The 12,761-nt window shown below is 46.8% G+C and overlaps 1 protein-coding gene across 1 annotated transcript in view; it reads left to right on the top strand.

Annotated features, from left to right (window-relative positions):
• The window catches only part of LOC111977372 (kinesin-like protein KIF19), a 101,392-nt gene that overhangs the window by 2,426 nt on the left and 86,205 nt on the right, over nt 1-12,761 (top strand). The window contains exon 2 of the mRNA XM_024147617.2: nt 5,493-5,573. Coding sequence (XP_024003385.2) covers nt 5,493-5,573 — 81 coding nt within the window. The remainder of the gene's footprint in view (nt 1-5,492; nt 5,574-12,761) is intronic.

Here is a 12,761-nt window from a genome sequence, read left to right as displayed (position 1 = left end):
TCATCCCGTCAGTATAGGATGTCTGGTTATTCTTTAAAAGTGCCTTCCTCACCATCTTAAATAACATGCCCCATTCCAAAAAAATTGAACCAGGAACAGATCTAGCCCTTGGTTCACTCCAGACCTGACTGCTCTTGACTAGCACAAAAACATCCAACGTGTGTCACGTTCTGACCATAGTTCTTGTGTGTTGTGCTTGTTTTAGTGTTGGTCAGGACGTAAGCTGGGTGGGCATTCTATGTTGTGTGTCTAGTTTGTCCMTTTCTATGTTTGGCCTAATATGGTTCTCAATCAGAGGCAGATGTTTTGTGTTGTCTCTGATTGGGAATCATATATAGGTGGCTTGTTTTGTGTTGGGATTTTGTGGGTGGCTGTTTCCTGTCTCTGTGTTTTCTCTGCACCAGCTAGGGCTGTATCGGTAAGCCACGTTTGTTATTTTGTTATTTTGTAAGTGTTCACAGTTTTGTCTGGTTTATTAAAATCATGTTGAACACGAGCTACGCTGCGTCTTGGTCCTCTTCAGACGAAGAAGAGGAAGGCTGCCGGTACAGAACCACCCACCAAWCTCGGACCAAGCAGCGTAGCAACGGGCAGCAGCGACAGCAGCAGCAGCGGCCCACTACACAGGACTCCTGGACATGGGAGGAKATTTTGGAGGGTAAAGGACACTGGGCTCACATTGGAGAATATCGCCGCTCTCGTGAAGAGATGGAGGCAGCTAAAGCCCAGGAGCGGTGGTATGAGGAGGCAGCACGGAAGCGTTGCTGGAAGCCCGAGAAGAAACCCCAAAKATTTCTTGGGGGGGGCTAAAGGGTAGTGTGGCAGAGTCAGGTAGGAAACCTGCACCCACTTCCCATGTTTACCGTGGAGAGCGGGAGTACGGGCAGACACCGTGTTATGCGGAAGAGCGCACGGTGTCTCCTGTACGTGTGCTTAGCCAGTGCCGGTACCACGCACCAGGCCTATAGTGCGCCTCGAGAGTCCAGTGTGCCCTGTTCCTGCTCCCTGCACTAGCCTTGAGGTGCGTGTCTCCAGTCCGGTACCACCAGTTCCGGCACCACGCACCAGGCCTACTGTGCGCCTCAGCAGGTCAGAGTCGGCCATCTGAGCTGCCTGCCTGCCAGCGCCGTCTGAGCTGCCTGCCTGCCCAGCGCCGTCTGAGCTGCCTGCCTGCCCAGCGCCGTCTGAGCTGCTGCCTGCCCAGCGCCGTCTGCGCTGCTGCCTGCCCAGCGCCGTCTGAGCTGCCTGCCTGCCAGCGCCGTCTGAGCTCCTGCCTGCCCAGCGCAGTCTGAGCTGCCTGCCTGCCCAGCGCCGTCTGAGCTGCCTGCCTGCCAGCGCCGTCTGAGCTGCCTGCCTGCCCAGCGCCGTCTGAGCTGCCTGCCTGCCAGCGCCGTCTGAGCTGCCTGCCTGCCCAGCGCCGTCTGAGCCGCCCGCTGTCCCGAGCCGTCAGAGCCGCCCGCCTGTCCGAGCCGTCAGAGCCGCCCGTCTGTCCCGAGCCGTCAGAGCCGCCCGTCTGTCCGGAGCCGTTAGAGCCGCCCGTCTGTCATGAGCCGCCCTCAGTCATGAGCCGCCCTCCAGTCATGAGCCGCCCCTCAGCCCGGAGCTGCCATTAGTCCGGAGCTGCCCTTCAGTCCAGAGCTGCCTCTCTGTCCGGAGCTGCCCTTCAGTCCGGAGCTGCCCCACTGTCCTGAGCTACCTCTCTGTCCTGAGCTGTCTCCTCAATTTAGTGGGGACCTTGGTGAGGATTCCTAGGCCAAGGTCGGGGGCGAGGGTCGCCACTCAAAGGACGCTAAGGAGGGGGACAAAGACAATGGTGGAGTGGTGGCCTCGTCCTGCGCCGGAGCCGCCACCGCGGACAGATGCCCCCCCAGACCCGCTTCAGACGAAGAGGAGGAAGGCTGCCGTTACACTGTGATATACTGCATTAGCATCAAATAGCCCCCGCGATATGGAACATTTCAGGGAAGTTAGGAACCAATATACACAGGCAGTTAGGAAAGCTAAGGCTAGCTTTTTCAAACAGAAATTTGCATCCTGTAGCACAAGCTCAAAAAAGTTCTGGGACACTGTAAAGTCCACGGAGAATAAGAGCACCTCCTCCCAGCTGCCCYCTGTGCTGAGGCAAGGAAACACTGTCACCACCGATCAATCCACTATAATTGAGAATTTCAATAAGCATTTTTCTACAGCTGGCCATGCTTTCTACCTGGCTAACCCTACCCCGGTCAACAGCCCTGCACCCCCCACAGCAACTCGCCCAAGCCTCCCCCATTTCTCCTTCACCCAAATCCAGATAGCTGATGTTCTGAAAGAGCTGCAAAATCTGGACCCCTACAAATCAGCCGGGCTAGACAATCTGGGCCCTCTCTTTCTAAAGTTATCTGCCGAAATTGTTGCAATATTGTTGCAATACTGCCTTTCTAAGGTCTTCGAAAGCCAAGCTAACAAACAGATTACCGACCATTTCAAATCCCACCGTACCTTCTCCGCTATGCAATCTGGTTTCAGAGCTGGTCATGGTTGTACCTCAGCCACGCTCAAGGTCCTAAACGATATCATAACTGCCATTGATAAGAGACATTACTGTGCAGCCATATTCATCGACCTGGCCAAGGCTTTCGACTCTGTCAATCACCAAATTCTTATCGGCAGACTCAACAGCCTTGGTTTCTCAAATGACTGCCTCGCCTGGTTTACCAACTACTTCTCTGATAGAGTTGTGTGTCAAATCGGAGGGCCTGTTGTCCGGACCTCTGGCAGTTTCTATGGGGGTGCCACAGGGTTCAATTCTCAGGCCGACTCTCTTCTCTGTATACATCAATGATGTCGCTCTTGTTGCTGGTGATTCTCTGATCCACCTCTACGCAGACGACACCATTCTGTATACTTCTGGCCCTTTGGACACTGTGTTAACTAACCTCCAAACGAGCTTCAATGCCATACAACTCTCCTTCCGTGGCCTCCAACTGCTCTTAAATGCAAGTAAAACTAAATGCATGCTCTTCAACCGATTGCTCCCCGCACCTGCCCGCCCATCCAGCATCACTACCCTGTACGGTTCTGACTTAGAATATGTGGACAACTACAAATACCTAGATGTCTGGTTAGACTGTAAACTCTCCTTCCATACTCACATTATGCATCTCCAATCCAAAATTAAATCTAAATCGACTTCCTATTTCGCAACAAAGCATCCTTCACTCATGCTGCCAAACATACCCTCGTAAAACTGACCATCCTACCGATCCTCGACTTGGCGATGTCATTTACAAAATAGCCTTCAACACTCTACTCAACAATTGGATGCAGTCTATCACAGTGCCATCCTTTCTTGTCACCAAAGCCCCATATACTACCCACCACTGCGACCTGTACGCTCTCGTTGGCTGGCCCTCGCTTCATACTCGTCGCCAAACCCACTGGCTTCAGGTCATCTACAAGTATTGAATAGGTAAAGCCCCGCCTTATCTCAACTCACTGGTCACCATAGCAGCACCCACCCGTAGCACACGCTCCAGCAGGTATATTTCACTGGTCTCCCCCAAATCCAATTCCTCCTTTGGCCGCCTTTCCTTCCAGTTCTCTGCTGCCAATGACTGGAACAAACTGCAAAAATCTGGAGACTCATATCTCCCTCAKTAACTTTAAGCACCAGCTGTCAGAGCAGCTCACAGATCACTGCATCTGTAAATAGCCCATCCAACTACCTCATCCCCATACTGTATTTATTTATTTATCTTGCTCCTTTGCACCCCAGTATCTCTACTTGCACATTCATCTTCTGCACGTCTATCACTCCAGGGTTTAATTGCTATATTGTAATTATTTCGCCACCATGGCCTATTTACTGCCTTACCTCCCTTATCTTACCTCATTTCCACACATATAGACTTTTTTCTACTGTATTATTGACTGTATGTTTATTCCATGGTAACTCTGTGTTGTTGTATGTGTCGAACTGCTTTGCTTTATCTTGGCCAGGTCGCAATTGTAAATGAGAACTTGTTCTCAACTAGCCTACCTGGTTAAATAAAGGTGAAATAAAAATAAAAATAAATAAAAAAACGAATGCCACTCAAGCTTGCATTTTATATAGATATCCCACATTCAAGATAAGAATGAAGTACAATACACATGTATTATATCCTACATGACAATACAGCATTACTTATTCTAAAGCAACTTTTTTATTACAGTACCTCTTGCCTCAGTCACATATGGAGACATTTGTTCACCTTTTCCATTGACCTTCCATGTCATAAATCAATAGATTATTTCCCAGTAGTTCCAGCCAGTGTAATATACCATATCTGAATTATTCACATGGCACAACTAAATTCCCCCGTCTCTTTTGTCTTGTCCGCTATGTCACACTGACTAGCTCCACAGCACTGGTGATGGCCAGGATCCTTATGAATCCTTATTGAAGGTGGTATGACTGAATGGTCCTGTAACGTGTTAAGTTATATCGGTCAATGTATGTCAAGACCCGGATGTATCACCCATGCCTTTGCCATATTATCTACCCCTCATCTGCCTCATCCTTGTAGCTAATATAATAACATTCGTTGGCTATTTCAGTAACAAACAACACCACCGCTCTATAACTATATCAATCCGGCAATACTTTCACACCAGGTGGCCTGTTCAGCATGACTGTATCAACTCAGAGACCGCTGCTGACCTGATTATCATATGGTTGATCATGTGTGGATGGGGTATCAGTCTATAACTTGGTCTGTCTCATCTGAGTGTCATAATGTCCCTCCATGCTATGCGAGTAATTATACTGAATCTAGAGAGCAGGTTTTCTTCTTCTGCAGAAACACCTCCCTGCAGTGCAGGCCATAATTGAGCTCCCTGCCGCGAAGAGTGTTTTGACAGAGAGAGAGCTTGGACAATAGATGGAGAGAGGCACATGTCATAGTGATTTTACAGTTAAAGTTACTGTGTTAAAAATACAGCGTAACAGTAACACATGARTAAGGCGTACTTTATAAAGGATTTTTAAATGATTAAACTGTGAATTAGTAGTTTATTTTATTAAAGTTACATTTATTCATGCTTAAGTGACAATGATAATTGACTTTATCCTTTGCTCTTGTGGACTAGTGAATGACATCAAGGCCATTGCTGTTGTGTGAATAAGCAATCTCTTTGATGCTGTTAATGTTATGCGTCCCAAATGGCACCCTATTAACTATGAAATGCACAACTTTTGACCAGGACCCAGCCCATTTGCTCTGAAAGTTCTAACCCTATCCCTCTCTCTGTGAAAGCTCTAACCCTGTCCCTCTCTCTGTGAAAGCTCTAACCCTATCCCTCTCTCTGTGAAAGCTCTAACCCTGTCCCTCTCTCTGTGAAAGCTCTAACAGTGTCCCTCTCTCTGTGAAAGCTCTAACCCTGTCCCTCTCTCTGTGAAAGCTCTAACCCTGTCCCTCTCTCTGTGAAAGCTCTAACCCTGTGGTGTTCTACCTGTCTCTCGCTCCCAGGTGGCTCTGAGGATCAGACCCCTCAGTGATTCTGAGCAGGAAGAGGCAGCCACTATAGTGGCCCACCGATTGGACGACCAGGTGAGAGGTTGTGTGTGTGTGTAGCACATGAGGATGTGTGAAACGTACTCCTTAGCCGGATGTGTCGCTTACGTCGCCTCATTAGCTAGCTTTTGAGGTGGCACGATCGGTTAAGACGCATGATGGAGGACGGTCACGTGTGTTTGTGAGGCAGAGGTACCGAGTCAGGAGGAAGTGGTACTCGCTAAGCAAGCAGCGTGGTGTGCGTGTTCACGTCTGTTTCCATTTCAGGCCTTTCTCTCACATCCAGTCACACATTTATAATGTATCTGCAGGTGCATGCACTTTCACTTATCACAGTATGGCTGGTCTAAACCAAGTGCTGTGGATAACTGTGTGTGTGTCTGTGTGTGAGACGTGGGTCTGTGTGTGAGACTGGGTCTGTGTGTGAGACGTGGGTCTGTGTGTGAGACGTGGGTCTGTGTGTGAGACGTGGGTCTGTGTGTGAGACCTGTGTGAGACGTGTGTGTCTGTGTGTGTGTGTGAGACGTGTGTCTGTGTGTGAGACGTGTGTCTGTGTGTGAGACGTGTGTCTGTGTGTGAGACGTGTGTCTGTGTGTGAGACGTGTGTGTGTGAGACGTGTGAGAGACATGCGGATGGCTCTGTTTTGCTTCCATCCACTGGGTGACTCAGTGGGTTGTTATAGCTTAGAGAGTGACTTCTCTGATAGAGGAAGGAAATTGGATTCCTCCTGAAGAAAGGAGGCAGCCAAGACAGTTCTGTACTGTAGAAATGGAGGACATGATGTGTGTGAAACGGCTTTGTGCCATTATTGAATGCTCCTGTCATTGATAGAGCCACAATTTGAGACCCACAATTTATCATTCTGACACTATTATGAACATAGAGAATATTATTGTGAGTTTATTGTGTTGTTGTCAATATGGAGAACATCTCAGATGGKCTTTAACAAGTTTTCTGGCCAGATCACACACCTGACCTGAGGTATTCAGTCATTATGGAGTTGGGAGTTGGCGTGCGTTCTATTTCCATTCAGTTCATGAATTTTCCTAATTGAAAAGCATGACCCAGGAAGTTAATCTGTGATATGCAGCACAGGGAAAATGCAGTGCTCCTATTGGGTCCTTGGGGAGCATATTTATCTGGAGCCAATTAGAAGCCTCCAGGTGTGTCCCTCATTGAGAACACTTGATGGTGATGAGGAGGAGGGTGAAAATGATGATGACGGGTATTGTGACTGATTTGGATGAGGCGTTCTAAGCTTGTCCAAGTCTTAATGGGTGATTTGCTGTAGGGACTAGGCAGCTGTTCTCATCTTTGGCTTGGCATGACAACTCCATAAGGACTTGGCTCGAGACCAGAAACAGACCAGCATTCAGGCACAAGCTAGGATAACATGGCTTATTCTGGTGAAAMATTTGATATGGCTCACATCATAGAGATCCTTTAAATGGCATAAGTGAGTGATATGATCTCTATGGTTCTCATAATAAGTCTGTCATCACCCATTTGTTGTTAGTCTTGGAGGAGATAATCTGCCTTAACTGTGAGTGAGGGATTGGAGGTACGGAGACCCAGTTTCCTGTCTGTCTGCCTGTGATTCTCAAAAGCAATTCAATAAACCTACAACCAGACATACTAATCCAGCAACTCTCCCGCTGCTCTGCCATGATGTCATCACCAGGAGTAGGCTAAGCATGTGCCCAGTGGGATGGTGTATTGTTGCTGACACTGCCTAGAAGAGTGTACAACAGTTAGCCTCTTAATCCATGCACCTTGGTTGGAGAGCGAGGTAGTGGCAATGTTCCTTTCCCTTTACAACAGCTCTGTCAACATTGTTGGTGACTATTTTCTCATTGATAGAATAAAACAATATCAACTTGACATACATGGTTGATGTTATGCTCTAGAAAAWCAAAGGTAAGGTGAAAGAATGGAAACGTTCTGCGTAGAGTAGGACACTCACACCTCAAATCACCTTTCCACCCCCTAACACACACACAAATTGCTGACGGACTAAGAATAAAGCACCCTCCTCCTGATTGTGTCTGTGCAACAGGCACCATATGGCACTCTCTGCTCCCTCCCTCCAGATAGGTCATGCTGAGACAGATTAGGTTGGTGCTGGTGGCTGGTCTGCTCCCACCACCCCTCTCTCTCTTGCTTTCTCTCACTCTCTCTGTGGATGAGCTCACTGAGGGGCTTTAGAGGGAAGCTAAGCCTGCTGCCTGCCACCTACTCTCTGGAGCTTCCCAGCCACAGCCCTACTCTACCTAGTCCACCTGTTACGAGGGTAGCGAGCAGAGTCATTTCTGGAGGTGAATCAGGTTCCTCCTGTCCTTGAAAGACAATGGAACGTCATGGGTGTTATGAACCATACCATTGAGAACTGTACTTCAAATGACATTTGGGCTGGTGCTATTTGAGAATTATAGTTAATGTGTGTTTACAGTTGGCACCTTGGCTAATTGTTTTGGATGGGAGGTTATCCAGATTGGGCAGCAGGTAGCCCAGGGGTTAGAGCATTGGACCAGTAACCCAAAGGTCTCTGGTGAGAACACTGGAGCCGACAAGGTGGAAAGTGGAAAAATCTGTTGTTGTGCCCTAACCCGAATTGCTCCAGGGACACCATAAAAATGACTAACTATGGCTGTGACCCCACTCCTCAAGGGTGTCTCAGGGGGAGTTGGGATGTGCAAAAAACACATTTGAAATAGAACAAATATAAGCACCTACCAAATTATATTATTATTGTGCTTGTGAGGAATGAGGATAGCTAAGTGCTCTCAGGACACAGTAGACAATGACTTACATAACCATGTTATGTATGGTCTGCTGTAGGGATCCACAATACCAAGAGAGACCAGTTAAAATACACAGTATTGACATGCTGTTCTTATTAGGGGTGTGAACTTTTAATTGTTTAAACAAAATTCGGAGCGTTAAGATTTTGAAAAAAAAACTAGCCCAAAAACTATGTTTATCCCCACACAAAATGTAAATCACAGTGCAGTTATCACAAAATGACCACTAACAGGTCCCAATAACCATCATAAAGGAAACATTCTAAATTAAACAAATACTTAACGCAACGATGCTGTAACGTTAGGAGGAGATATGGTAGGAGGAGGAGATATGTTAGGAGGAGGAGATATGTTAGGAGGAGGAGATATGTTAGGAGGAGGAGATATGTGAGGAGGAGGAGATATGTGAGGAGGAGGAGATATGTTAGGAGGAGGAGATATGTTAGGAGGAGGAGATATGTTAGGAGGAGGAGATTTGTGAGGAGGAGGAGATATGTGAGGAGGAGGAGATTGTGAGGAGGAGAGATTTGTGAGGAGGAGTGAGATTGTGAGTGAGGATGAGATTGTGAGGGAAGAGATATGTGAGGAGGAGGAGATATGTTAGGAGGAGGAGATTGTTAGGAGGAGGAGATTTGTTAGGAGGAGGAGATTTGTTAGGATGAGGAGATTTGTTAGGAGGAGGAGATATGTTAGGAGGAGGAGATATGCATCTTTACACGGATATAAAGTACTCAGCACGTCATTGTCATTAACAGTTGGAAAAATGGCAGAGAGTGAGATGGGAAAGAGACAGCAGCGAAGTCCTGAATGGCAATACTTTGAGAAGATAAATGAGAAGGTGGTGAAATTCAAACGTTGAGAAGTGAAATTGAGCTACAGTGGCAGTATTTAACCATCTGAAAGAGAAGCATCGTGAGACCCGAACCGTTGCTGGCAGCAGCATAGGCCCCTAACAACAGACATTAGACAGGCACTTCACACAAAAGAAGTCCGATAAGGGAGTGAGAAAATCACAGTGCTGATTACAGAAATGATTGCAGTTGATATGGAGCCATTGTCAATGGTAGGATGTCCTAATGGAATATCTAGAACCAGACTACAAGATGTAATGTCAAAAAACCATGACGGCCCGGATGGAGAAATTGTACAATGTTTGCTCTGCAAGTACAAAGTGCAAGCTCTCAAACACCCTATAATGGCATTATAAACAGGTTGTTGGACGTCTATGTCACACATCAGTGCAATGAGCCATCACGTTGATGAGAAGTGGGACATGAAGTCCCATGTACTGACCACTGAGAACATGGAGGAGAGGCACACAGCAGAGAACCTCAAAACGGCATCGTGCTGAGTGGGTGGGGGACAGAAGATAGTTGAGCGCCGTCTGGTAGCCATGACTGTGGTAGACGGAACTGTATTTCCACCTAGAGGTAATACGCAGGACCATATCTGCATTGTTAACTTTACATATCATTTTAAGATGTTGGCAGTTTAAATGTTACGTACATTTACCTTAGTTCTTACTGTTTTTGTTACTACTTATTAGGGTAGCAACTTGAATTGTCCTTTAAAAAAAATGTATAGTCACTTTATGACACCACAAATAATTTGTTCATTCACATCCAGCTGAAAATGGCTCATGGAGCCTACATACATGTATCATACATCATATTTTGGTTATGACTCCCCCACTTCTCTTCCTAAGAAGCCCCTGTATGACAGCCACTGAGTGGTGTGTATTCAGCCCACATGGTGGTGGTGAGTAAGTGGGGAGACAGACGGGTGTTACGGTTGACCCTTCACTAATGCAGTGCATATTTAGACTATATAAAAGCCACCCTCAGAAATCACCTGTGGAGACAGAACAGGAAGCCACATATAGATGAGCTCAGTCTCACTCGTTTCACTGAGTTTACAGTGCCCAACCTGTAGCACTCACGTCTGTAGCCATGAAGTGCTTGGAAAGGCTGGTCATGGCTCACATCCACACCATTATCCCAGAAACCCTAGACCCACTCTAATTTGCATACCACCCTAACATATACACAGATTATGCAATCTCTATTGCACTCCATACTGCCCTTTCCCACCTGGACAAAAGGAACACCTATGTGAGAATGCTATTCATTGACTACAGCTCAGCGTTCAACACCATAGAGCCCTCGGAGCTCATCACTAAGCTAAGGATCCTGGGACTTAACACCTCCCTCTGCAACTGGATCCTGGACTTCCTGACGGGCCGCCCCCAAGTGGTAAGGGTAGGTAACAACACATCCGCCACGCTGATCCTTAACATGGGGGCCCCCCAGGGGTGCGTGCTCAGTCCCCTCCTGTACTCCCTGTTCACTCATGACTGCACAGTCAGGCACGACTCCAACACCATCATTAAGTTTGCCGATGACACAACAGTGGTAGGCCTGATCACTGACAACGACGAGACAGCCTATAGGGAGGAGGTCAGAGACCTGGACAGGACAGCAACCTCTCCCTCAACTTGATCAAGACAAAGGAGATGTTTGTGGACTACAGGAAAAGAAGGACCGAGCACGCCCCCATTCTCATCTACGGGGCTGTAGTGGAGCAGGTTGAAAGCTTCAAGTTCCTTGGTGTCCACATCACCAACAAACTAACATGGTCCAAGCATACCAAGACAGTCGTGAAGAGGGCACGTCAAAACCTATTCCKTCTCAGGAGACTGAAAAGATTTGGCATGGGTCCTCAGATCCTCAAAAGGTTCTACAGCTGCACCATCGAAAGCATCCTGACTGGTTGCATCACTGCCTGGTATGGCAACTGCTCGACTTCGGACCGCAAAGCACTACAGAGGGTAGTGCGTATGGCACTTGAAACTTTCAAAGTTCTTAAAATTTTCCAGATTGACTCACCTTCATGTCTTAAACTAATGATGGACTGTAGTTTCTCTTTGCTTATTTGAGTTGTTCTTGTCATAATATGGACTTGGTCTTTTACCAAACAGGGCTATCTTCTGTATACCACCCCTACCTTCTCAAAACACAACTGATTGGCTCAAATGCATTAAGAAGGAAAGAAATTCCACAAATTAACCTTTAACAAAGCACACCTGTTAATTGAAATGCATTTCAGGTGACTACCTCATGAAGCTGGTTGAGATTGCACATGACAGCCCTCTTTGAGTTTGCCAAAAAGGCACCTAAATGACTCTCAGACCATGAGAAACAAGATTCTCTGGTCTGATGTTCCCAGCCGTTATCAACCCACTAATCAACTGTTCCTAGTCATTATCAACCCACTAATCAACTTTTCCCAGTCGTTATCAACCCACTAATCAACTTTTCCCAGTCGTTATCAAACCACTAACCAACTGTTCCCAGTCGTTATCAACCCACTAATCAACTGTTCCCAGTCCGTTATCGAACCCACTAATCCAACTTCCAGCCGTTATAACCCACTATCAACTGTTCCACGTTATCGAACATACAACTCCCAAGTCGTTATACCCTTACAACTGTTCCCAGTCGTTTCAACCCACTATAATGCAACCGTTATCAACCCATCATGTTCCCAGCCTATTTCAACCCACTTATCAACTGTTCCCAGTCGTATTCCAACCCACTTAAATCAACTGTTGCCAGCGTTATCAACCCACTAATCAACTTTTCCCAGTCTGTTATCAACCCACTAATCACACTTTCCCTAGTCGTTATCAACCCACTAATCAACTGTTCCCAGTCGTTATCAACCACTAATCAACTGTTCCCAGTCGTTAATCAACCCACTAATCAACTGTTCCCAGCCGTTTTAATCAACCACTAATCAACTGTTCCCAGCCGTATTCAACCCATCTAACAACTGTTCCCAGCCCGTATCAACCCACTAAGCAACTGTTGTCCCGTTCGGTTATCGGAACCACTAATCAACTGTTCCCAGCGTTATCAACCCACTAATCAACTGTTCCCAGTCGTTACAACCCACTAATCAACTTTTCCCAGTCGTTCAACACCCACTTATCAACTGTTCCCCAGTCGTCTATCAACCCACTAATCAACTGTTCCCAGCCGTTATCAACCCACTATCAACTGTTCCCAAGTCCGTTATCAACCCACTAATCATGTTTCACCACTAATCAACCGTCCAGTCGTTATCAACCCACTTAATCAACTGTTCCCAGTCGTTATCAAACCCACTAACAATTTTAGCCCGGTATCAACCAACTATCAGTCTTCAACCGTTATCAACCCACTAACTCAACTGTTCCCAGTCCGTTATCAACCCACTAATCAACTTTCCCAGTCGTTTCAACCACTAATCAAACTGTTCCCAGCCGTTTATCAACCCACTATCAATTGTTCCCAGTCGTTATCAACCCACTAATCAACTGTTCCCAGCCGTATTCAACCTCACTATCAACTGTTCCCATCGTATCAACCACTTATCAACTGT

Source organism: Salvelinus sp. IW2-2015, linkage group LG18, assembly GCF_002910315.2.
Source record: "Salvelinus sp. IW2-2015 linkage group LG18, ASM291031v2, whole genome shotgun sequence".
NCBI classification, from domain to species: domain Eukaryota; kingdom Metazoa; phylum Chordata; class Actinopteri; order Salmoniformes; family Salmonidae; genus Salvelinus; species Salvelinus sp. IW2-2015.
Note: the sequence above shows the minus strand (reverse complement) of the source record. Positions and strands in the feature narration are given on the sequence as shown.